The sequence below is a fragment of the Larus michahellis genome, chromosome 9, assembly GCF_964199755.1.
Source record: "Larus michahellis chromosome 9, bLarMic1.1, whole genome shotgun sequence".
NCBI classification, from domain to species: Eukaryota; Metazoa; Chordata; class Aves; order Charadriiformes; family Laridae; genus Larus; species Larus michahellis.
In genome coordinates, this window is record NC_133904.1 from 37,523,341 (window position 1) to 37,550,614 (window position 27,274).

At 41.4% G+C, this 27,274-nt stretch overlaps 1 protein-coding gene across 3 annotated transcripts in view; it reads left to right on the forward strand.

Moving 5' to 3' along the window:
• The first annotated feature begins 1,557 nt into the window (after positions 1 to 1,557).
• CHRDL1 (chordin like 1) overlaps positions 1,558 to 27,274 on the forward strand; it is a 44,570-nt gene continuing 18,853 nt past the window's right edge. For all 3 annotated transcript variants that reach the window (XM_074601395.1, XM_074601396.1, XM_074601397.1), the window contains exons 1-4: positions 1,558 to 2,088; positions 5,251 to 5,397; positions 7,328 to 7,440; positions 11,344 to 11,437. In XM_074601395.1, the coding sequence (XP_074457496.1) occupies positions 5,301 to 5,397; positions 7,328 to 7,440; positions 11,344 to 11,437 (304 nt within the window). In that variant the 5' untranslated portion in view covers positions 1,558 to 2,088; positions 5,251 to 5,300. The remainder of the gene's footprint in view (positions 2,089 to 5,250; positions 5,398 to 7,327; positions 7,441 to 11,343; positions 11,438 to 27,274) is intronic.

Genomic DNA, 27,274 nt, shown 5'->3' on the forward strand with positions numbered 1-27,274 from the left:
TACTACTACCCCCACAACCAGTAGATAACCAGTAGATAACCACAACCTCCCAGATAGCCAAAGGCAGCTCCTACGAAAGTCCCTCCACCCTATGTCGATGTCAGTGGGAGGACTGGCTTGGGTCTAGTGCTCTTTGCAGAATGCAACAAGGTTGGTTCAGTCGTAGATCTGAGTGCATGTTATTCATATGCAATTTATCTCGCAGGCTGAGCCCGCGCAGTCTAACCCAGCACAACATCTAAAGGAACAATATTACTACAGCACTACAATTTAGAACCATGGGTGTACACGCTTAACTCTTCTCTCCGTAAGCATGGGTACACCTCTGCAGGATCAGAGCTTCCACAGCTCAGATTCTCTGCCTTCAAGTGCAAATTACTACCATATTTCTGATTCAGAGTTACCATTTGTTTTTCCATTTGCCCATCCCGATTTCACACAGTGGCTCTTCCAAAACTATCAGCCTGCAGCAGTAGCCACCACATTCAGGACTGACAGCTTTAAGTGATGATTCTTTCTTAGGAACATGGATTACTCCCTGTAAGGCAGAGAGTGGAAGAGTGACACAGAAGTAGGCATGGAGCAGTGTTTTCAAAATGCTTAGCTCCAGAATGCAGTTTCTTTCTCTTTTCCTTTTTCATTGTCAAGAGATACAAAGTCACATTTTACTAACACACAGCCCTGGTTACTCATGAAGTCACACTGCAAAACCCTTAGCAAGTCAACTATTCTTTCCTCATGCTAATATGAGGTTTCACCATACACTGTATTTTCAATATTTTGTCCAGCTGAGATACAATGGAAGAAATGAAAGTTCTGCTTGATTTTCAACCTTCTGAAAATATCTACCAAGCCTGGGAGGTGTATGACCTCCCAGCAGTGCTCCCTAAACACCCTGGTCCCAAACTAGGGGAAATAGGTTGTAATTTGTTTCTCCACATGATGTCTTTTCATACCTCACCCCTTTTCTCAGATCATTTGTCAAGGGTTCACTGATCTCTTCTTATTAGTTACAGGGGCTACAACAAGACAGAAAAAGAATGTTTGACCAAGCATATAATGTCATGAGTCATGGGTTTAATTTAGTTCCACCAGAATCTCAATGTGACCTTGAAACCTTCTAACACAATAAATCAGACCAGAGGGTATCAGCAGAGGGTGTCTGACAAATCCCAGTGGACGCTAACTCCATCGGGTCTGCTCTGGAGGGCACCCCGCGTGTGAAAAGCCCATTAAAGAGCCATGTCGGTGTAGAGTCCTCTCTAAGAAAACCGCCCGTGGGGCTCGGTGACCGAGGAGGGAGCTATGTCCGGAGCGGGCTGCGTTCACACAGCCCGCAGCTCTGTTTGAAGGCACCGGGGCAAGGTCGCACCCGCCCGGCCGCGGGTCCCGGCGGCCCGCAGGTGGTTCCAGCACAGCAGGAGGGGAGACGGGAGGGCGGGCGCCGGACCCCCGAGCTGGAGACCCCCGTCGCCCCCGCCCACCCCGGCTCCCCATAGCGGAGCAAACTCCACCCCAGGCCGTGTCAGTCACGCTGGTGTGCCGGGCGGCGGGAGCGGGGCGCGGGAGAGGAGGGGGCCGGGGCGGGAGGCGGACCGCTCCACTCCTCCTCCCGCCGCCGCTCCAGAGCCGGCGGGGCTGCGGGGCAGGACCCGTCGCCGAGCATCCTCCGGCCGCGGGGCCTCGCTGCGCTCCCCGCTGGGGCAGGAGGCGGTGGCAGGTGTCCCCGGCCGGGCAGCCCGGGACCTTCCAGAGCGCCCGCCCCGCAGCGTCCCCGGAGCTCGGGCTTAGCGGATTCCTCCCCCGCCGCTCCCGTCCATCTGTCGGGGATCGGGGGACCCGTCGGACCCCTGCTTGCTCCCTCACCACTGCCACTGCGGGAGCAAAGGGGAGACCTAAAAGCTCGGCCGAGCCGCGGGTAAAGATTATGGCAACGTGACTGGGAAGCGGAGCCGCCTGGCCGGAGCCCTCCCGTAGCCCGGCGGAGCGGAGAGAGCGGAGCGGCGCGGCTCTCCCAGCCGAAGCCGCTATTCGCAGGCGGTCTCCAGGGCCCGCGGCTGAGCGGAGCGGCCTCCAGCCCTGCCCCAGGTTTGTGAGCTTTTCTTTCCTAGGCAAGACCCCGGGCAAGGCGCGGTCCTGCTGCCCGGAGCTGCGCCCGCGGGCGCGGACCCTGCCGCGGGGGCTGGGATACGGGGCGCCTCCCCTGCTTCCAGTCTGGCTTACTTCGCTCAGCAGAGGGCAGGGGCCGGCCGACGTCCTGCCGCCCCCTCGGTGGCACCGCCGGCACCTGGTCGGGCCCCGCCGTGCGCGCTGCGGCTCCGCTCCCGGGGCCCCAGAGTGGGACCGGGACTCCCCCGACGGCAGCCCACGACCGAACCTTCCCTGCCGGCCCCGGGCGGGGCTGCGGGGCGCTGCCCGGGCTCGGCGCCCAGGGAACGAGTGTTGTCTTAGAGCGGCGAGAGCCAGGAGCCTCTGGCCACGGCTCACTTGGAGACTCGCCTACTTAAAAACACCCCCCCGACGGTAAAAGTGCAGGCTTGCAGCAAGGCTTGCGGGAATCAAAGCCTCGGGGAGAGCGGAGGGAGATGCGGCCCCCGCTCCGTGTGATGGAGGGGAACGCCGGCCCCTCCTGCAGGGTGGGCTTCGCTCCCGGCCCCGCTCCCGGCCCCGCCGGCAGGACCCCCGGCTGCTGCCTCTGGTAGCACCGCTTGTTGTACAGCGTCTTCCAGATAGTCTCAGTCCTGCCCTTTTTTTTATTTATTTTGCATTAATCGTAAAACGTGGCGAGGCCGGACTCTGCCGCTTGTAGTTACTAAACCCGGGCTCCTTGGAGGGCGAGGCGTTAAAAATAGACCCATATGCCTTATTTCAGTGAGTAATTCATGTAAGAAGTGGATAGCTTTCATTGTTTCTGCTAAGCAGAAAACACACCAATAATTAACAGGTTAATTCTAACTGAGATTATTTCAATCCAGGAATATTTTTAGGACATTGCCCTTTGGGGAAATAAAGGGAGTGTGCTAATAGTGAAAAGTATGTGTTTATATTTGGAGTAACAACAATGCAGAAATTAAAGAGAATTAAGAAAGACATCAAAAGTCCCCATCCCATTTCTGTTATTAACTCCTCCATTTCACATTACCGTGCAGCATTTCTGAGTGTAAGCAGTCCAAGTTTTAAAATGTTCTTCCTTTTGAAGACCTGACATGTAAAATGGATGGATTTCTGAGCTTTTCTATCCAAACTAACCGATCTAGCTAACAGGTAAAGGGCTGTACAAAGGATAATTGTGCTCCATTTATAAATATTGTTTGCTTAAGCAACCCCCAAGAAGGCCAAAACATTTAAACATTCACATTTCTGCTAGTCCCAGTGATGTGCTACTGTTGTTTTCAATGCATGCATGATGTCGTGGGACTAAACAACAAGGTTTTAATTTTAAACAAGTTTTTAAAGAATTGTTTGGGTTTAAAATGTCCTATGTGATTTGAACAACGTTGAAAGGCAAAAATGACTTAAACTTCTCTTCTGAAATTGGAATATTATTGTCAGCTTGCAAAATAAATGGAAAATTGTATTTTGTTACTGCATAGGAAGTATGCTTTTAAGATTGCGTTATTTTTTTAATGTTTTCATATGCAGTTTGCATTATTTTGAATGACCTTACTGAGGAGAGAGACAGTAGTGGCAAAGATTGGATTAGTTAAGGAAGATGTCCATTTCGATTGTGGTTTGGGAATGCAGAGAACCCTTAAAGAGTAAAGGCAATAAAATCACTCTGGTACAATCAGATCACCCACCCGTTGTTACAGTATCCAAGATATCACCAGTCTTAATAGGAAGTTTTTCTGTTTAAGTGCTTGTTAACGTATTGTTTAGCTAATTTCTCTAACTTACCCACCATTTGATTTTGAATATCCATATATAAATTATTATTTCTGCTTTGGTTTTCTGTGAGATGAAACATATTCATGTACAATCCTATTATTTACATGAAATCTGAAGGGGTCAAATTAGTGATGCCGTGAATGCCAAAGTTAAGACTCAATAGCCTGGTGACTATTAAGCAGGTATTCTTTATTGCAGCGCCAGGCGCACAGGGGATTGCACAGGATTGCATCACCCCTGGAAGATGCACAGAACTCCTGGTTCACGGCATCATTAGCTTACAAAGCTGATTGCTTATTTTTCCAACAGTGAATCTTTTTTCTTTTTTTTTTTAACTTTTGTGAAACTAATTGTGAATCCACATCAAGTCTCTTAAAATCAGACCCAAATCTTTCCAACATTGTAAATGATGGACAAGTGTGCTCTGGGAAGATAATACTTTTGCAATGAATTCTGATAAACAGTAAAGCATCAATATATTTCTCAATTTAGAATCTTAGGTTGGTTATCAATAATAAATAAATTCTACTTTAGTTAATTACTTTCTCCCTTGTTTTTTACGTTATAAAACAATTCACCTTTTAAAAGCCAGAAAAAGGTAAACAGAGTGGCACATGCAGCAAGTGCAATGCCGTCTCTGCAGCACAGAGAGAAGAATACATTAAGCATTGCTCCTTATGCAAGATTTTGACATTAACGATTTACAAGAATGAAGATGACATGTCATTCCCCCATTCTACTTTCCGATGTCAAGGCAACGGAAGGGTTAACTCTAGAAAAATTAATTATACACAATCCCAGAACAATAGTAGTTGGGAGAGGGGAGGAGGGGTGAATGGAATAGTGGTGGAAGCCTGTTAGATGCAGAGCGGAAAACTCCCATGGACTGCAACACGGCCAGCATTTCGCCCTAAGCGTGGATTTCCATAGTGCAGAGCCAATACACCGGGTATACCCACCGTTCATTTTAGGATGAAGCAAACATGTTACAACTGACACCTGTATCTCCTATGTTAGATCCAAAAGAGCTGCTCTACAAGAAAATCTCCCAAACTAGTTTCTTGTTAAAGAGAACTTTAAGAATTTAGATTGCTTACTTGCCAGATTTCTCTGCTTTGAAATAAAATAAGGACTTTATTAGAAGTAATATCCAGTTTTCAGCTTTCATGAATGGGAATGTGGCCCCTTTTCCAAAAATTAAATGATATGAAGCCAAAGTTGTTTTCATGAAATGAAGATCCATGATATAGACCCATTTTTTTGTCCTGGCAGTTTAGTATTTCTGTGTGTTGGATGAAATCATGTCAGAAAATTTTAGTATCTTACAGGACTTTAATTAATTTAATCTTTTCTTCTCAACAGCTCAACATTCTCTACTTTGGAGGCTCTTTCTTTTCCTTTTGTCAATAAAGATGAGAAAAAAGTGGATATTGGAGGATTTTCATTTTATCTTGTTTGGTGTGCTCTGTCTCCTTTTCATAGATGGAGGTAAACTAGAACAAGTAAAACGTAAGTAGTCTTCAAACAAAGCTGTCACATTCACCCAAATTTGATGTTTTCCTTCTGTTTGACAAATGTGATTCAGAAAAGACCTTCAAACAAGAATGTCCTAAACTGTGGAACTGCATTCAAAACCTCCTAATATTCTTCCTCCTTCTAATCCTACATTTAGTAGAATCAGGTCACACCCGCGTTTGGGGCACGTTTTCCTGAAGCTGTACAGGTTTCATTGCATCATAAAGAACATAACACATCAATTGGAGAATCTGTTTTATTTCAAATATCCTGAATCAAGAGAGTGCTTAATTCCATTTTAGTGACCTCTGTAAACATCTGACGGATTATCTGGATTTTGTCCTGTGTGTAAGACTATTGTGTTGAAGTTTTCAGCTAGTGTAAAATTCGTCCAAGACTGTTCTGTTGTGTTCCAAAAACAACCTCATATGAACTGGATTAGACACATCCTTTGAGAAAATTAAGAGTCTAAGCACTGTCAAAAACTTGATGAGAAGAATTGAAAAGAATACAAACAAAACAAAGGGAATATTTCTAGGAAGCCTGTCATCTGTGGGAGATGTTAACACATTTCAGAAAGCATGGCAAGGAGGAATAACTACCCAAGTAAGTCTAGGAGTTATTGGCTGCTACAGCCGTGTTACTAGCTCTCTGGAATGTTCTCCCCACCTGCATAGGCTGAGTTTTGGCCTTCTTAGAAAGGACATTGTTTGCCCTTCAGAAGTAGTTAAATTTTTCAGCCTCGGTATCCGCAGTTTGTGCTTCTAAGGAGGTAGGTAAAAAAAAAAAAAAAAAAAAAAAAAAGAAAAAGAGAGTGAGTTCCAAAAAGGCTGCCTTCTCTGCTGAACTTACTCACAAGAAAACAATGTGCAGGTATCCCTGCTCAAAGAAAGCACAGTATGAGAAATTATCAAACTCCACTTCAGCCATCAGGTTTTTTGCAGATCCCGCATTGCATTTGTCATGCTTTTGTGTGAAGTGAAAGCAGATCACTCCGCAGTTGCTACTAGTAATCCCTACCTCTTGCTACCTTCTTTTAGCCCAGTAAATGTGAAGAACGTCCCTTGCTTGGTTAGCATTTGGAAGACAGGTATTTTGTTTGATACCTTGAAGTATCATCTATACCAAGGGTGATGAATTAAGCTGAACTTGGACATCATTAAGATAACAGGAAGGACTTCTTGCGGAAACACATAAGAAACACCCTTTTGTTGAAGAGATTTGAGTTTTCAATGTGAAACCACAATGTGACCACAAAGGGAGAGATAGGGCAGTAATGTCTGATAAGTACATGGATACCTGCAAAACTGCATCTGCAAGATGAGAAGTGCTTAATGAGAAGAAAGATATTAAAATATTTTGAATGCTGATGCATATGTAAGTCAGCACAAATTGTTCCGAAATAGTAGGACAAACTTCTTTTTTATTAGGTTGTTAAAATATGGAGATACTGAACATGCAGTGTAAATACAGTGCATTTATCTTCCTTCTGCTGTCCCCTTGTTCAAAATCTCGTTGCTGTACAACCTGGAATTTTCCTGAGCTGAGCCAATTACTTTGGTTTTGCAGTGAAAAGGTTTTGTTTCCTATAAATCTGTCTGAGCAATCAAGCACTTTAATTTTGTTACCTAGATGGGATCTTAGCCTGTGTTTTTGCAGGTGAAAGGATAAACTTACCCTGTATGAAAGACATTTTGTCAGCTATTTCAGGAGCTGCAGTTTTGGAAAGATGGGAGGCCATGTCATTTATTTTGGTTTGGGAGGTTAGAAACAAGAGCACATGAAATTAAGGGCATTTCTGTTGTGTGGTTCTGCAGGGAAAGAAAAAATAGTTTACAGAAAACACTGCACACCTAAAAACACTTAATAGGCACGCAGTGGGAACATTCATTCATAGCTCTTTCCATTCTTTACTGTTTTACAGATTCCGATACATACTGTGTGTTTCAAGATAAGAAGTATCGTGTAGGAGAAAGATGGCATCCTTATCTAGAACCCTATGGCCTTGTTTACTGCGTTAATTGTCTTTGCTCAGAGGTAGGACTGCTGAGTTATTGATCCTACAACTTCTCCTTGCTTAATTGACTAGAATCCTTTATGTTGTATCTACAATTTGACAAAGCCCAGACCTGTTTTCACTAGTGGGTCCCGATCATGCTGCAGGAAGTAGAGGCAGGTGATCCCAGCGAAGGGAAAACATTTACAGAGAAGGCCAATACTGGCAAAAAATACTTGCATGGGGTAGACAAAACAGCTCCTTAACTAGCCAGAAGCTTTGTCAGTGCTGAGCATTACATCTGGAATAACTGGACCCCACTACCTAATGATACAATCCTTGCAGTTCCATCATTCTGGACCATTATGCTGAACCTGAATTTGGTAGTGTTTTGATCTATGTACAATGCCCACATCTTCAGAGGCATTTCAAAGCATTTGCTGCCCTAAAGTGCTGAAGGAACAGGCTTGGATATCACCATTTGTAATAATCTATGAAAGAAGAATGAGATGCTGAAAAATGAAAACAGGATATGGGGAGCAGAGAGAATGGGGTAGGATGTGAAAGGACAGGTCCTTGGCTCCCGTCAGCTGATGCCTGATTTGAAGACACAGCAGTCACAGATCCCCTAAGTATGTCATATACAGCAGGGCAGGGGAGAGGGGGCAGGAAAATGAGGGCAGAATATGTCCCTTGGAGTACTTTAAAATGACTAAACAATAAGGGATCTTAATCACTAACACATGAGGCACTCCAGATGCAGAGTTTTGTCTGCTGTATTTAATGCAGAATAAAGTTTTCTTGGCTATTTTCCCCCCTGCAAGTGTAAAATATTGGGCCCCTGTGCAGCATTTGCTCTGAGGGATCTGCTACTACAATTCAGTGCAGAGATGCACAAACAGTAGTCCTACAAGCTTGGCTGCATCTCAGATCTGTGCATCTGTAAGAGAAAAAGCAATGTAATAGGAAGAAAAGGAAAACTCCCTGGTTATAGCAAAAAGAGTTTCCACTTACTTTTGCTGATCTATATGCAAAGTTGAAAACTTGCTCAGAGTCCATGTGTGTAAAACACTCATTAAATTGCTTTTAGGAAGATGATAAGACAGTCTGGAGGGTTGGGAAAGTGCACGGAATGCTCCTCTAGAGAACAGCACTGCTGTGATCCAGGCATACCTATGCACTGTGAGAGTCCAACAAATGGAGTATATTTTATTTCTTTCCTTCGCACATGGGCATGGAAGATCAGAGTGACAGTTCAGGGCAATGAGGCTGGTAAAGAAGGAAACTACTTGTGGTAATTATCAGTACATGAAGCTCAGAAGTGCTTCTGGACTCCACTTCCTTCTTTGCTCTGTTTTATCTTTGTTGTACCGTGAGGGTGCAAAATGTAACTTGGGGTTATTTCAGCTGCAAGGATGCTGAGGGATCTCTGGGATGTGTCTCTTGTTGCCTGTAAGGAAGACTCCAAAAGACAACTGCAGCATCCAGCCATTCATTTGAGTTCGTCCTGGCCAAAAGAAGTGCCCTCAGAACACTGACCTACAGTAAAAGCTCCAGATCATCAGGAAACTCTCAATAATTTATAATTTTAACAAAATTAAGGGTAGATAAGGCATTAGAAGACCTGCCATGACACAGCACAAGCACAGACCTTAAACCAAATATTACAGCATAAAAAATGAAACCGAAGTGTGCTACAGACAGCAAACAGGAGAGACCTAAGTGTAAGGCACTTATGATTCCCGGGCAGTAAGTCAGTTAGGCAATGGATATGTCCTACAAAGTCTCAACCAGCAACCTACTTCCTCTCACTGCAGAGAAAAGCAAAAAAATCCCCAGGGGTCTTCATCATGAGTGTGACCAAAATTTCTTGTGGCCTCAGACGTCATGGTCCATATGATCTCTGCACAAAACAAACTATATCAGCACAAAACAAGCTATATCAGCCAGGCAACAAACCAAGATCTCTAAACAACAGTCTGTCCACCCACCCCCTCAACACACACGCTTCTAATGTTTAAGAAAAAGGTGAGACAAATTAACTAAACAGAGGCCAAATTATTCAGCCTGGGATTAAAAAAAAGAAGCCTTCCTGGTTTTGTGTGTATGTAGTATTGTATTTTTACAAGTTATAATCGACATACTTAAACCAGAATAAAGCAAAACATAATTCAGTGTTCTCGCCTTGATCCCCTTTCTTTTACAACACCTCTTTCCTCCCCCGATACACAGTGGAGACCGTTGACTGTTACCGTCAAGTAAATTGGAGCACTCACCACTTGTCAGATCATTATTTTACTCTTTAAAATGCATCAGCTTTTTGCTTGTGTTCATAGTCAGATCTGCAGACTTCAGGGGCTAAAATGAATGCTCTCCACGCCTAGCACTGCTAACACAGCTCAGGAGGGGAGATGCACTGTTACTCTTTGGGTATCCAATGCAGAAATGCTAACCGTGGCCCTGACTCACAGAGACCTGCAGGAGCTTTAGTCTTACTGAAGTCAGTAGGGCTTGGTCTCCCAAGGATCACTGCGAATCGAAGCATAAAATCAGTCTTACCAAGCACAAGATCAGTTAAAATAGTTCTGTCCTGCTGCGAACAGTGGAGTACTGCAGGCAGCACTGAGGAGCGAAGTAGGCCTGCAGAATTTTTATCACAGCTGATCACGCACAGAGAGTTTACGTTCACCTCAGGAGGTTTCACGGGACTAATAATAAAAAGGGAGTGAGGCCATGGAACAGGTCAAGTAAGCAACGTGGAGCCAGGCCAGCAGGCAGTGCCAGCTTTTCTTCTACAGTAGTGCTTTACAGGTTCTCGGATGATGGTCTACTGGGAAGGAGCTGTGCAGACCATTGATAGTCCCTATCCCAGAAAGAGCCTACAGCCTAAAATTTGCTCCTCCTTTATAAAATCAGTATATTTAATTTCAATCATCATTGGAAACAGATGGTGATATAATTTTTAGTGTCTTTTTCCAAAGCAGATGCACAAATGTAGTTCATGGCTAGTAATGATGTAACAGTATGATTCCAGCCTGTGGTCTGCAGATATTTAGGAATCAATGGATTATTTAGAAAGAGATGGCTAGAAAAGCCTACACATATGCTATCTAAGGAAGTCTGCACCTCCACTGGAAACATTTCAGTGCTCCAGAAGGCATATGAAAATGAAGTGGGTTTATTCCCGACACCACACAAAACTACAGTCATAGCATAGTATCAGTGTTCATGCTGAAAGATCTTTCTTGCTATAAACATGAGCAACTCAGAGCTAAATGAGGAGGATGAATTATAGATGGGAAACGGGAATTTGAAATGGATAGTCTTTTTCTGTTTACAGACACTAGACACTGGAGAATGAAAATTCCCTGTGTTTTAATTATAAATCAAACTTAGATGTGGTCAAATAGAATATTATGTTAATGACATGAATAATGAACACCATTCCCAAGACTTGCTCGTATTTCTTAGAAAAATGGCTACTTACCAACTTGTGTTTTTTGTCTACTGGGGAACCCATAAAATGAAAACAAAAGACTCTCCACAGTTTTCAGGAACAATTACAGACGCTATTGTCTCTTGCGGTCTTGAACTAACCCTCACTGGAGGATATCTGAGAGACCTACTATTCATTATCTGTGTCTTAGTTTTGGAAATGCAATTCCTAAACATAATCTGCTCAAAACAAGAACAGAAATGAAGATGGTTGCAATCCATTTTTAGGCACTTCCTCTGATTTTAACATTTGAATAGATTTCTGCTACATTCTGACCTCCAGCATAAATTCAGAAGCATTGAAAGTACTCTGGGCTTACCCTAGTGTGAGTGAAATTAGAATGTTGTAAAAAGGCATTTGTTTTTAAAATATCTAGATGCAGAATAGAGCATGGAAATTGGTGAGACAGCCCCTTTCATTAAAGTATTGTATTATGTTCCACCTGCAGAATGGAAATGTATTGTGCAGCAGAATAAGATGCCCAAGTCTACACTGTCCTTCCCCTGTGCATGTACCACAGCTGTGCTGCCCAAGATGCCCAGGTAATTTCTATTAATGACATACAGTCCTTTCTGAAATAGTTATTTAATATCCCAAGTAAAAGGAAAATTAAATGTCTGTGCTGTAAAACTTCTGTGAAGAAAGATCCTTCTACATCATTTAGGTCATGAGGGGCTTGTCCTGCTGTAAGTTACAGTATTTCCTGCAGTGGTTTCTTTTTAGGAAATCAAAAGTATAGATTTGGGAAGGGATCAGGTAAGCTACCAAGTCCAGTCCCCTACAATCCATGCACAAAGTCGCAGAAGTTTCATTGTTGGGGTCCATGGACTATCTGCTCCCTGCTCCTTCCCTTATCTCTAAACTCCACCACAATAAAACCCCAACCCACAAACTTTGTAGGCTTCTGCTTTTCGTAAGAGCAGGCTAAAATATATGGTTATTTGCAATGGTTCTCTGTTAACAAGCAATTCAAAATTGCTGTGGCAAATGTGCATTTGTATAGTATCACTGTACAACCAGTCTGGTAACATTTGCCTTTTACATCTCAGCTTCATAATTAGTTGAGGCTGTTGTAAATCATAGAAGCAGTGCTGTAGAAGTTTATGACTATATAAATCCAATTCGATACTGTATAGTAAATTCCTCCAGACTGTACATTTATTATATGCTCATTATTAAGAGCCACTGTATGAAAGAGACTAAGCAGGATCTTTCACGAGGCTGTTACAACATTCCCGACATGGCCTAATGGCTGGTAGATTTGACTGGAGCTTTTCCCTAAATGTCTGTCTTAGTGGCATTTCCATTTATAAAAGAGTATTCATGCAGCATCATAGAAAGGGGTTTTATTTGATTTTCTCCAGAGAGTTTCATTGTCTGAGGAAAACAGCTGTTCCCTGACCAAAACCTGTGAGCAGGAGTCAGTATACAATGGTGGAGGGACATGAGTGCACAAGTCAGCTTGCTGTTCAGCTGGGACTGGAGTGCGGTCGTTGCACTTACTGGAGAATAAATGTCACCCACCCATCAATTTTTGGTAGGATTCATCTGGCCTGACAATTACATACGTTTGTAAGATGGGTATATCAATGTCTGATCTAGAATCCTTTTTTAATCAGTGATGAGGAAGAAGCATTTCAAGCACATAACTCATCTGATGCCATTCTTCTTGTGTCCTGGGATGAGATTCATCCCATTCAACTTTAGATCTAACACTTTGGCATCTAGTTGATGGCAGAGTTTTATCTATGATGGTCTAATACATAGGAAAGAAAGTTTTTAAGGTAGTGTGCTTTATTTGACCAACTAATGCTATTAGATTAATCGGTAAGATGCTGGGAACGTGAACTCCTTTTTTGTTTTCAGATCAAAAGAAGGACTGATGTGCCCCAAATCTGGTCTGTTTTTCCAGCTAATCTAAACTTCAGTTGGCAAGGGAATCATCTAGATACCCTTTACAGCTGTTGGAAACATGCTGTCCCCAGAGGGTGATTCATCCAGTCACCCAGATTGAGAAGAATTTTTCCCTGGAGATGTCTGTCTCTCTCCACTGATTATGAGGGAGCACAGCCAAATAGGTTATGCTAGATGCTTACTTTTTTGACAGCTTAAATTAAATCACAGAAATCCCACTCTTAATATGTAATTGGCATTTGGGGTCAGGAACTTTTTCTTTTTTTTTTTAATATCTCTGTACAGTATTTAGTATACAAACCGAAATGCTTCTAGATTGACTGGTTTTGCTTCAAGTGCTCTTTGGCAGTGAACTGTTTGGCTTTTTTCTGTTCATGAGGCTGTAAGTGTTGTGGTACCTATCAAGATTTTAAAATATTCTACAATGACCTAGTAAGGAAGAGTAAGGGACCCTGTAAATTCCCACATCGTTCTTATCAAATTAAGTTCTTGCTATTCACAATCTTCAGCTAGAATTTTGTACTGGTGTTTAAATTGACAAATCCAGAAAATTATCAGAATGAGCCTTCCCTGAATTGTGATCCATTATATTCTCTTAACTGCTCCTAGAATCTATTTGTAGTCTATCATCTGCCACATATGATGGGGCATTAAATTGCTAGCTGGGCAGCATCTCATTAAAAATAGGAGTTACACTAAGGTTTATTTTTTCCCTAATTGAATCTGTAATCCAGATAGATCTGCGCCAATGTTAGGCAAAAGAGGACCAGCAATCTCCTGAGATTTCAGGGGTTATTTGCATTCTGCTTTCTGCAGTGATTATGCGTATCATATTTGGTGCTCTATCTTCAGTGGTAATGTTCATGCCTGATCTGAATAGGAATCTCAAGCATTCCTGCACATCTTATGCCAGCTTTCCATTGCCATGTGTCTGGCATACGATGTCTTTTGTGCAGCATCCCATGATATGCAGGCAATTCACTTCTCTGGTTTCCCTGGTTATTTTTTAATGGAACGTGCCAGAGCTCTGGCCATTAGCCATCCATTCGAATACTCTCATAAATGCTTATTATATTCTGTCACTTGTGTTTCCCCTCAGTTTCTCAAGCCGCATTTCAGAAATGAGTAGTGTTAGTCACAGTGACTTTGGGCTTTTCCTCCTACCTTTCTGCAGGCCTTGTAGAGTGTAACTTCCCAAATAACTGCCTCCTTATTTAATGAAGCAGAGGTAATGCCAGGAGGCAGCAACTTTCATTGGAAACTGAACTTCATAACTACCTAAGTGGAGGAGCTGTTGAAGGGATTCCTTTGAGAAAAGTTGGCACTGCTCTCCCCTTGGAATTAACGTCTCCTGCATCCATAGTGACACTGGACTTGCTGACACAAAGAGATGCAGTGTTTGTATCCTGTCTCCCTGGCACCAGCCACCATGAATCTCAAGTAGTTGTCAGACATGTTATGAAGCATCTTCTGCTTTTCACCAGCGGTTCAATCCTACCAGCTTCTACCACAGATTCACTGCTGACTTTTTTTTTTTTTTTGAAACTTACTCTTCCTAGCATTGGCAAATTCCAGACCTGTGTGTCTTGTACAGAACTAGATATTCCTCCTTTTTGCAGCTCTGAAGAGTATTTTGCTGTCCGAATTAGATCTTATCATCACCCATATGTAACCAAAAATACTAAGTTCACATTCATTGGGACTCTTTTTACACATTAGTGAGACCCAAAAAGACATCACATGCTTCTGAGCTTGAACTCTTTCCTCCACCTCAGAATGCTCCAGGCATCATCAGAGGAGAGGAGATTTACAGAGTCAGGGAGAGAATCCACCATCATACTTAGAGCTGGATCAGCTCTTTAGCTAGAATGGACTTCAGACCTCCTGCCTCCTGTCATGAAAATAAACATCGTGTACAAGTTCTTAGCTGCAGCTGTCTTTTATAGCACTACTATGGACAGTGCCTTTATAGACGGAACATTTATTGTAGATTGTATCATTTCTACATGGAATGATTGCGAATCAAAGCATTTAGAGTCTAGTTAAACATTTAAAATTTTTAAGTGCACTCTTGAATATGTAAATCTAAGATGGAGGAAGCTTACATCAGAGCAGAAATGCACAATTGCAGGATTTAGAAAGGGTTTCCATGTTCCACTTGCTGGTTTGATTTCTCAGCAGATAAGGCTGCACACTGCTGTACGAATCAGCCCATCTGGCTCCAGTATTTTTTAAGCTTGCTGCCCCAATTAAACACACTGACTTCCAAGAACATTCGTGATTAGTAACACATTTAAGTTTAAGCTCCTTTGGTAGTATGATTTTTCTGTATCAAATTCAAACCACTTTTCTGATGTACTTTTCATTGTTCTTTAGATATTGAAATAACAACAAAATGCCAGGTGGTACGTATATACATAGCTGGACTAAATACAAAGATGGACCAGATCAGGTATCTCACCATAGTGGTCTGAGAACATCACCTAAAAATAAATGAGGCTATGTCTGCACAGTAGACTGCAGCATGACATAGTAATACCTGGATCTTTGAACTAGCTATTTTAGATCCTGGAAGCATCCTAGTTAGGACAGCGCAAAACTCACTGCACTGCAAAACTTGCTTAAGAAGCAGGAAAAAAGCACCTGCAATGAGCTCAGTGCTACCTTCTCTCAATTCCTTCCAGTAACTGAGCTGGTCCAGGTAACACACTGCACTCTGTAGTGTAGATAGTGTTAGAGAGACAGCCTTGCAAGGTATGTACACCACCTGTTGACCTGATATGCATCATATATGTAAACACAGAAGCGTGTGTATAATACAGTGTATCTCGCACTGAATTATGACCAAAATCTTCAACCTAGGCAGTTGGAATGCTCTGATGGAACAACTTTCTACTGCAGAATGCATGTACAATAAACCATTTGGTGAAGAGATTTTGGTTTTACCCAGCTCACGCAGCAGAGCTCCCAGGCTCGCAGTTCTAGTTCTCTCACCCTTCTGTTCAGAAAAACCCAATCAATTTCACAAATATTTGTGGGATGGAGGAAGGCATATTGTGCCTAACTCTTCCATTCTCTATACAATTCTTGTTGCTACCACCTGCCCATATCACTCAAGTGAGAAACTCATGGCCCAGATCTCACTGAAGTTACAAGGGGTTTTAATTGCTTTAAATAGATGATTGTAAGGCCTGAGTAGGAAAGAGGAAAAACCCTATGGTAATATTAAGAGATGTTTAGGTAGTCTCTTACTGAGCAGGTACTGTTTTCCGTGCTGTTAGTAGAACAGTTGTTACCTCCCATATAAAACGTATCTCTGTTGACTGATGCTACACTCTGAAATTAAAGTCAGAAACACTTCAGATCCTGAATTCCAGACTGAAAACAGACTATTATAGCAATAGTGAAGATCCAGAATTTTTATGAGTAACCTGGCAAAGGGCATATCGTCCTTTTAAAAGGTGTGCCTGAACCGATACGCATGGTTCAGACACCTAAGTAATGAGAATTTGGAGATGGATCCAGACTTCACATATGACTTGCAAAACTTTAGAATTCTCCACTGTCCAAAAGATCCGATCTCTGCCCTACCATGAAAGACCTTCTAGGTCCTCAACCCTGACAAGTTGCAAACACAGAAACCCTGTTGCTTTCTGTATGTTAATCAGTCACTCTTGCCTAAGTCCCCAGGCAGCCGAATTTCTTAATGAACTGTGCTGCCAAAACACCCACTTTCCATCTTACCCCATAGAAAGATTTGAGACCGTTGGTCATGAAACGGTATAAACAATCTCTGATTTCCTTTCTCTTACATAATGGTGAAAAGATTAAGGAAGAAGGCCACAGGGAGATTCTCAGAAGAATGATATGCAGATAGCATTTTTCTTTCATGATTCTTACTGAAATGTGAATTTGACAGTAGCAAATATTATAGCTACTGAAAGTTGATACATGCTGTATTTTGAGACAATAATAAAAAAAGGCATCTTTCAAAGGTGCCTCCTAAAGGCCTAGATGTAGTTCATGAGATGAAAACAACAGCGCAATAACAGCTGTCATTTTATGACAGACTTGATAAATTATGGGTAAATCTTATAAAATTCAACACTTGTGGAGAACAACAACAGCCTGTAAGTAAGTGATTTGGATACTGTATTCTTGGTCCGCTATACACAGCTGATGGGAGCACTGTGCTTGACACACAAAGGGTACTCCGGCTAGCGGGGATTAAGGAACAGTGGAGGACAATCTCTACGTAAGTTATTGATTGAGAATGGTTAAATCTTGGCAGAAATGTTCAGATGAAAAAAAATATTAAGGCAGCACAACATTATAATAACTGCGGTTCCCTTCACACACCTCTTTTTTAGCCGTCAACAATTACCATTGGAGGAGTTCAAACATCTGACCTGACCTACATGTCACCTACAAAGTCTAATCTATCAATGACAGCATACTGTACCGCATGTACACCTGAAAGTCCCTGGAAGTGTCTCCATACAAAACACAGTGTTAAAAAAATGAGGAAAAAGAAAACTCAGTATGCAGAAAGAGATTTCTGTACAATTGCTTTTGGAATACAAGAGTAGGGAAACTTCAGGAATAATCAAATGAACTGCAAAGCTTGAAAGTCCTACTGGTTTTATTCTTTGCTCACACATTTTCGACACTTCTGCAAGCAGTTGAATTGTCTGAGAGATAATACAAAAAGCTAGAGTCCTAAAAATCTCAACCATTTGAAACCATTTTCTATGCTTGTCTGAACTGTTCATCCAAAGAATAAAATCTATATATTCTGCAACTGATGCATGGTATGTAACAGGTTCACAACCACCTTAGTAAAGAGTCCTACAAGGATTGTCTTCCTGACACCAGGAATAGACAATTGGCACTTAAATAACAGTCCATTGACAGAAATATGAGTTTGGAGCTATTGGCACATCTCAGATTTTAGAAAAACTGGACACATTCTCAGCATCCTGCCCGCTTTGTCACGTGTCAGACATGAGCGTCAGTTCATGGAAGAAATTCTGCATACTCAGATCCCCTTCATTGCTCACCTCTGCCTTCCCTTGTTACTTCCCTTGTTACCTCAGCATCTGAATCTCAAGACCTTTAATCCATGCTGTTGCACTGCCTGCAGGCCCAGTAGCTATGCCTTCACTGCTCACCTCAGCACTTTTCAGATAATGAAAAAGAAATTAAAAATAACCTGTGACCCAAGTTCTCGGCAGTTACGTTACAGGAGACTGCAGAATAGGTATGCCAACATACACAGCAGCTGATAGTAATAAGTGGAGAACTACTCACTATTATCTATTGATAAGGGCAAATTTCAAACTTTTCCAGTCTGCATTTGGTTCCTGTGGCGGTGCCATAGAATTACAGAGCCGTGCTTGTTTATGGTTACTGCATAGATACAAACAAGGTGGATATTCATATCTGAACTATGAAAGACTCACAGAATGTTACACAGCATCAGAGATTAGTGAGATGCTTTGTTTTTTGTATAGTCCCAACAATGGATAGCTGTCAAATAGTTCAAATAGATTGTTTATTTGGAAGTAAATTTGATTTGGAAATATAACGATATAGGCATTCTTGGGAGATGTCTAACTTTTTCCTTTTGACATGCACTCAGATAATTCTGTTTGTTTTGTGATGTGCCTTCATTACTAGCTTCATAAAGAATGTTTGCTATCACAGCCAGATTGAGGTTATCACTTGTTTCCATCCTGCTTTTTTGACCATAAAAATTCAAACAATCTATGTGTAAATCAGCATCCAAAATGCACTGAAAAAATACGCGTCTTCCCACATGGATGACAGAATTAGAACTTCCATTCTTTGGACTGACAGGATAGGATAGGATAGGATAGGATAGGATAGGATAGGGTAGGGTAGGGTAGGGTAGGGTAGGGTAGGGTAGGGTAGGCTGCTCATAATTTTTCCAAGATGACTTCCAAGAGCTTCAGACATGCTTCAGAGACAATTCAAAATGCACCAAAGCTTCACTCTATTTGCTTCATTGTCTGGGAGAGTGATTGGTAGGTTCATATACTAGTTCAACCTTGGAGCAGGAATTAAAATGGAGCAACCTAGTAAGTGTTTTATGACTCCTTCAGAGTTTTGCTGGGCAATTTTTTATGCCACTGTAAAAGAAAACACAGGAAATTAAGCTGCAGAAAATATATTAAAATAATGCGAAGAGCTTGACTTTAGCCCTAGAAAGTTAAAAAACAACCAACACCCTTTTGAATGTTTAAACTGAAACTACGTCTTTGTCTTGAATCTGTATGGAAATTCATATTGTCTAGATAAGGTGCTACTAGTTCCTTCAAGCAATCAGTTTCATACACTTTCCACCGTCTGACCATATTAAAGACTAGCTGTTGCGATTAACTCTGAATTACCTTGGAGTTTTTAGAGCTTAACCTGGTCCTTGAAGTTATTTTAATGTGAAGCATTTTGTGGCTTAATATCTTTGACACCTGCACCTCTGAGAGGCACATATGGATTTTGTTTAGAGCTTGTGTTTGCAGTTTTTGGATAGTGCACAACTTTTCAATCCAAATTTATTGTCAGCCTCAGTCACTGCTTTAAAAACAACATTGTTGCCCTGTTTTTGTTGTTTTTTAAAGAGACCTTCACACATCATCTGTGTTTCTTTAAATCACAGATTTATAATAAGTTGGATTGTGATGCGTGACTGAGGGAAAAGTCTAAATGCAGATGGACTGAGGGTTGATCCACAGTCTACTGTAGTCAATCAACAGATTTCTATTACCTTTGATAGTTTTTGGACTCGGCCTTCTATGAAAACAGATGCAGTTATTGACTGTGATATAGTCCCCTCTCTAGAAATACTAAGGAGTATGGTAGAAATATGAGACAGAAGATGAAAGAGGAAACTGCCTTTACGCTGTACCACACAGAGTAGGTGTTTGGGCCAGGTTCCAAATCTATTTAGTTCAGTGGACTTCAGATCAGACCTTGAGGTGACACATTCATGTAGAGTGGAAACAAAAGTAGAGGGAAGAAATTAAGCAAAGGAATTTTTAATAGGAAAGAAATCCATTTGCTCTGTTACGCTGTGCTATAATCCCCCAAGGACCTCCAGCCGCAAAGGTTATTTAAAATAATACCAGGTGATCCCTAGAAGATAACCTTGCACTGAAACAGTGTAATAGGTTTTCTCTATCTGATGTTCCTGTATTCTCATGAGATGATGAATCAGGATTTAGCTCTGGCGATGAAGTAGCTCTAGAATATTTGTGTTTTACCCGTCTTGATGTGATAGCGGTAAAAACATTTACCCTTTCAGCAGATGGTGGTTTTGACCTTGCAACAGCCAGTTTGCAATAGCAGTTTGTCCCACCATGTGCTGATGGCACTCAGGGCTCACTGTAGTTGTGCAGCCCTGAAGCTGTGCTAGGAGCAGGTCAGGAATATGTAGTAACTGAGTCAATGGCACCAACAGGTTTCCTGCCTTTCTGAGGCAAATGTGTGCCTCCACAGAGGAAAGTTTAGTAAATTTACGGAAAAAACAAAGCATGTGTTATCCCAGGTCACCATGACACTTATCTTCCACAATGTCCCTTGCTGACTATAATACAGAGATTCCCTGTCTTCTCTGTTTTCTTTCTCTGCTCTGCATTTGGGCTCCTCACCAGGCAGCCCCAGCATTGCACACACGCATGCTAAGGTGGCCAAAATATGATCACAGAATGTCTCCTGCACTGAAGGCCTTTTGAGGGAAGTGAACCACAGTTGCAGAGTGAGAAAATCCAGATTCCCAGCTATATGCTTCTTTGCACTGGCCTTTCTGGTATAAATGGATCAGAAGACAAGCATTAGTTGGATCTCTAGGTACAAAGCAAACCTACTGCTGTCACTGTACCTTAGTTTCACTGGAACAGCAGGAAAATAAGCAAATGCTCTGTGTTAAATAAAAGCACTGTTATTTGTGCATGAAATGCACTGCATCAACACAGAAGAATATTATTTATGTGATCTTTTTCCCATATAAACATGAGGATCTTTTTTTAAATAATATTTTAAAAATACAGTTTGATTTGAACACATAGCATCAGAGTTAGTTCAATCAACAGAGTTATTCCAGATTTATTCAACACAACTGTGATCAAAATCTCCCTGACTGTCACTCTCCTAGCAAGCTGCATAATCTCTTTCTGCAGGACGCTTCCCTCACCTCTTTCTTAGGCTGCTCTGTTTTGAATTTATAAGGATCATATTATCAACACATATTTATTTCTCCATTCCAAATACGTGTCTCATACTGAATAGCTGTTTCTTATATATAATAACCATATTCCATTGGCTTATGTGTAGTAGAGGGAAGAGTCTAACAGAGGATTTCTGCCTGGAGGCAGGCTTCTTTATCTTCTGCTTGGAATGTTACTAGCACTTAGATTTTTCCAGGACTGGGAAGAGCTTTGGCTGAACCCCTTGGAACGTAGACACCAAAACAGCAGGGGTCAAAGGACTCATTACTACTTTTTTCAGAGCTCTGAATCCTTAGGTGAAAGGAGGCTAGTTCAGATATTGTTACTCAGAGCAGCTCCATGACTGCTCACATCCATACATGCTTATCTAGCTGTCAAAATGGCTGTTCCAGCAACAGGAAGAGGCACATACCATTTTAAAGCTGGAGAGAGGAGTTTAGCCCAAGTCCCCTCACAAAGTGAATTTCAAAGTGATTAGATTTACTCACTTTGTGTTTCTCTCCTGTGTATCAGGGTGACAGAGGATTCAACCATGTTCCAACTGGCTGTGCAGTCAAAAGTAACTGTAAGAGTTATATTGCAGTCACTCACTCTGGGCCTGCGTCAGTAAAATGCCAGATTAAAGCCTGTATCTTGCAGTCAGTAGGAGCTGCAAAGGAGCTTCAGATTCTCAAGTATTGTACACATGTCCTTGGTGACATAGAAAGATAAATAATGTGAGTTAGTAGGCAGCAAACATGCAAAACTACAAAGGAGAGTCCAAACGGCTGCCATCCAATGTGATACTAATATATCACTTGCTGTTGCTTTCCCCATATACCGATGACGCAGGGCGTTACTAGCATACACTATCGAGAATGAAGCACAAGCGCACCACTTCATTTGTCAGGACCTTCCTTTTAGTTTAGTTTCTGCTGCATGAGGTGCAAAAGCATTACCTGCTGAAGGGAAATGTTTTGAACAAAAGCACAAAAGCACAGCTCATGTGCTTTGAATTAGTTTTCAATATTGCTGCCCCAAAACTGGAATTAAAATGTTACACCTTGTTTACTTAAGATTCCTAGTCTCCAGAGTTATTCACTGAGGAGTACTTTCTTCCAGAAGTCATTCCTTGGCTTCACTGGGACCCATTTGAAAGAAATGGACTAACCTATTCTGTGGTGCAAAAGATGCTGTTCACCACATGCAAGGTGGGACCTTAGGCTATATTGTTACCCTTAAAGTTTTAAAGATTCTGCAGCAGGATTTAAAAAAAAATAAAAATCTACAAGTCAGCCCATTGTCATGCGTGTTTGGCAAAAAAAAGACAAGAACTGTTTCTGCTTCTGCCAGTCCCGGCTCTGCTTTCAGATAAAAGCTGAAAGTTGGAGTGGGAAGCGCAGTTCCTACTCTGCATGTGTCTGGCTCAGGACAGAGCTATTGCTATGAACGATACTACTCAGGCTAGCTAATTTTGGGAGGTCTTGTCCCGTACACAAACACAACGTGAATTCCATTCTAAGACAGATGCACAGCTCCTGTGGGTGACAGCCTGTTTCATCTTGAAAACACATTTCAGTGGCAGAGTAAAACACAGCATTTTTTACATTGTGGTTGGCCTTTGGCAACTGCAGCCTGCATTCTGGGAGCAGTTGAAGAAAGCTAGAGAGGTAACAAGGTGCATAACATAAAGGAAGCTTCTAACATCTTATCTGCAACTCTTTCGTCCCTGTATTTTATGCTTCCAGCTCCTAGCATGAATTGCAGTCAGTGCAAGTTAGCATTTTATTCTACATTGCTGTCTGGATTTCTTTCAACACACTTTGTAAATTGCAAATCTACCTGCAGGTTTTTATCCAAAAATGTAATTTTCTGCACATGAATAAGTTATCCCATTGCTGTTATTTCAGACTACTTCAGTTACATTTTGGGGCCTCCTAGAATTAATCCTTCACAGTGGAACCTGAAGCCCGTTGTGTTAGCCTTTAACATTACTATGAAATGACGAGTAAAAAGACTCAATAATCAAGAATCATCCCTGTATCTCTCTACTGACTTATGTGTAAGTTACCCTAAAGAATTATTTTGCTTGTAGGGAAAAGACTTGGACTCCATGAAGGAGGAGAATTAACAATATTTTTTTAACAAGGAGACTTATGGGTATGTGCAACTCCTACCCAAGCAAACACTCTTCCAAAACCAGATGTCAGGTCATCAAAATGCTGCCCACTTGTGTTAGACAGTGTGTGTACCTAAGCTGATTCAGGTTTCATAAAATTTTCAATAAGCAAAACAGGAAGAAATACTCTCATACGTGAATCATGTTTCTCTCTGGCATTAGAAATGCTCGTGCTCTGCACATTTCCAAGAATTGTGTTTTATTTTTACCTTCATAATTGTTCTTTATGTGTTGCTTCTGAACAGTTAAACTATAATTCTTATGACAATTTTAAATGTCAATGTGAGTAATATGGCCTAACATGATGTCAAGTTACAACTTCGGGTGATCTGATTCCTGTGCAGAAGCAGCATGTTAGATGAGCAGTTAGCTGATGTCCAAAGACAGTTTCCTGCACCAGGATGCAGCCTAGAGAGCTTAGAAGTACCTGTTGCGACTAAGCTCACTGGGAATACAAGCGAATAAGCAGGAGAGATGTCAGTGCAAACAGTTGTCCCAGAGCTATAGCAGAATTCAATTGCTTCTCTAGCAAATAGGGTTCTAAAACAAATCCTCGGTCTCTTGGTCTGTACATGCTTATGCTCAGGGTTGATTCAGAAAACACATTTCATAAAATCCTCTCTGGATTCAAATTCTTAATCTGTCATCTGTCTACTTACAAAAGACCAGAGAAACTATCTGCAGAACAGTTCCCAGTATGGTAAGTTTCTTAAGGCATTAGACCTCATGATTAATTTCATATTGTTTAGCACTTGATTGTTTTTATAAGGGTGGTTAAGAAAATAGACAAACTGCAAACCAAGCCAGGCTGAGTGCCTAGTGTTTCTGCTTGATGTTAAAAGCCCATCTTTTGCAGTAAATGACACTAGGTGATTCTGAATGTCGCAGTTTAAAAATAGTTTCTAAGTCAGCAAGCCAAGAGTCTGTAGGATTTTTAAAAAATGATCTTTGCCAGATGTTCTGATACTAAAATAAGCAATAGTGAGAGTGTTAAGTTAAGGACTAACAAGAATGGCCAAAATATCATACAAGAAAGTATCTCATAGAGATGCAATTAAACCCCATAGACCCTTACTGAGGTGCTGTGCAGGGTCCTAGCAGACCCTGCTGAGAGGTGTGCAGCAGCATGAACTTTGCCTACACACCTTCCTTGTCTAATCTGTATGATCTCCATTTCGGGTGTACACTTGGTTACCACTTCAACCTATTACTGGTTGCAGATCAGTAAAACTTGTCACAATGACTTTCAGAAAGCCAAGATGCTTGGTCTCATTGTCCACAATGGCAAAGACCACCCAAAAGCAACTGATTTTCTTCTCTTGTAGGTCAGATGTCACATCATAAATACTTTACTGATTATCATGCCATGACTGTACTGATTCTGAGGTGGTTTTGCCAGTTTATTAGCTAGTGTCCTAGAATTGTTTGTTGTCAATTGTACCCGTACCTCCTAACTTTATCCAGAAGGATCCAAGGTGAAAATTGATTGCAGTAAGGCCTGGATCCTAAAACCCTTCCTCAAGTAAGTCACCCTACAGTAATGTTTCCCAAAAGGCTAGTTTGCTCATAGCTAGTTAGTGCTTTTCACTGTCTGCACATAAATACTTTTACAGAAGTTACCACTGTTTCAAACACCAGGAACTGCCCATGGAATTTGTCTAAGCTATTCAAGGGATTAGTTGCAGATAACTGATGCTCTTCTGCTCCGTGTCCAAGTAAGGGTAAAGCATCTCAGGACCAAGCTTTTATAACAATCCAGGACGGAACAGTTGTAAACAGAAAAAGCTCAAAGATGGTGTTTCCAAAACTGACTGTGATCCATGTGACACAGCATCTGTTTCTGCCAGGAGACTGGAAAGCTCCAGAAGCCGGGAAGCCCTGCTCTATGTACATAGTATGGCTGCCCTCAAACCTTGGCCCTTGGAAACCTCAAGTCATGGGCAGACCATCAGGAACCTAGGCAGATTTCCATGAAAAATCTGTGACTGGAGTAAATTCCACTGAACCAGAAACTTTCCATAAAATGTCTGTGGGTTACCAAATTCATATCTAACTGTTTTGTGAGACTATCAGGAAAGCATTAGTACTGCACTTCACACTAAGTTAGCATCGCTTCATGGGGAACTTTTGCCATACTGTTTCTTCACACACCCTGTCAAATGGACTATAGTTCATGGAATACATGGTCTATACCTACATGCAGTTCTAGTTCACAGTGAACTTTTATCTCAGGCTGTACTACAGATCTTGCATTGATGCAAATCTTGTTTGTATAGATCAACAGTTCTTACTAATACAAGCATCAAGCATCCATCTCAAATATAATCTTAAAAAGCAGCGTTCAAGTAAGCATCTAGGCTGAATCCTGAAAGAAACCTTTCTATTGGCTTCATTGAGGCCAGGATTTACCTTGTGTGTATGGTACGCCAGTGAAAAACAGCCTATGTAGACAAGAGAAGCTGGACAGAATCCCAGGTTTGGAAGAGAGGAATGCTTGGATATAAGAATTCAAGCTTAGCCACCCTAGTCTCAAGTTGCTTTTAAAAAAATAGCCGTTTTGAAGCTAATTCATTTTTTATACAGTTGTATTCTGCTGACTTTTTGTAAAACTTGAGAGATTTCTTCAGCCAGGTTCAACCTTTAAAGCTACTTACAGGATAAGTTCAAAGCCATAGCAAGGCACATGAAGCGTAGGTTGCACATCTTAGCCCCCTGCCATTACCCAGTGCTAATGTTGGTGATAAATCAGTGCTACCCATATTGCTAACTCACGGTTTTATGTCGATCCCATTAAAATCACAGGCAAACGTAAGAATAGCCTGTCAACCCTTAGAGAATAAATGCCAACCACAGAAACAACGATACTTCCTTTTCAATTGATGCTATAACATCTTTACCCTATATGTTTTATATTGCTTCCACTGACATTCTGTGAATGCCAGAAAGAAAAGCCCAGATTGAACCCAGTTAATTAAAAGGATTCACACAGATGGTTTGCCTGGTGCTTTACAGAGGCAGATAATTAAAGCGATGTTAGCGAGCACCATTAAAATGCCAGATAAAGCTTTGGGAAGAATCCCGATTAGGAAGCTAGGTTTACAAATAAAGCTTTGAGCAATGCAGTATATTTGCAGTAAATTAATCTCATTCTAATATATCTGAACTAAGGCACAGAATAATGCATGCTGATATCAATATCAATGCCAAGATTTTTCAAAGTTCAAACCTGGCACTTGTTAAAACAATCCACAATTATTCTCATTTCACATTCTACAGGAGAATATGACATCATGAGGGATTCTGAACTCCTCTAATTAGCCATGATTTAAAGAGCACTAGAAAAGAAACCAAGGCAAGTCCTAGTTGTAGAAAGTCAGTGACACACTAGCAAAGACAGAGAAACTGCACCCGACAAGTTATATTTAGACATGCAATATAAACAAAGCTTCCTTGCAGTTTTAGACAGATGCTGTGTTTGGAGAGGATCAGTTGCGCTCTCCAATATTCTGTCTTCGATACATGACTGTATATATTTTTTTGCAATAACAGTAATGCGGTCTTGATCTGAAAACTTCTTCTAAACCTTATTTTATGCAACCAAATAGGCCCATTCACTTAATGTGCTAAAAGATAATCATATGCACAGGTATGTGCAGCACAGGACCTAAACCATGGTCTCATTCTCTGTAATTGAAACTGACTTCCCTTATAATTTTTTCTGAAATAAGGCTTCAAAATAGCAATAGAATTTCATCCCGTATTCCAAAGACAGGCAGATATACATGTGTTTTGGGCTGCATGTTATGATTTAGCTGTTATAGGCCTAACTGCTATGATCAACTGAAAAGAAATATAGATGAAAACAACTACCTACTGCAGCTCTCCACTGTCATTTCTAAGCAATAAAAGCATCCACCTTCCCTTATTTAGAAGCCACAGTTTGCAGGCATTTGGTGATTTCATAGTAATCTGAGCAATGTGGCATATACCAAGGTAAATTTGCAGTAAAATTTACTCTCTTCATCCAGTACTCTGAAGAGACACCATGAGTCATTCAAGTG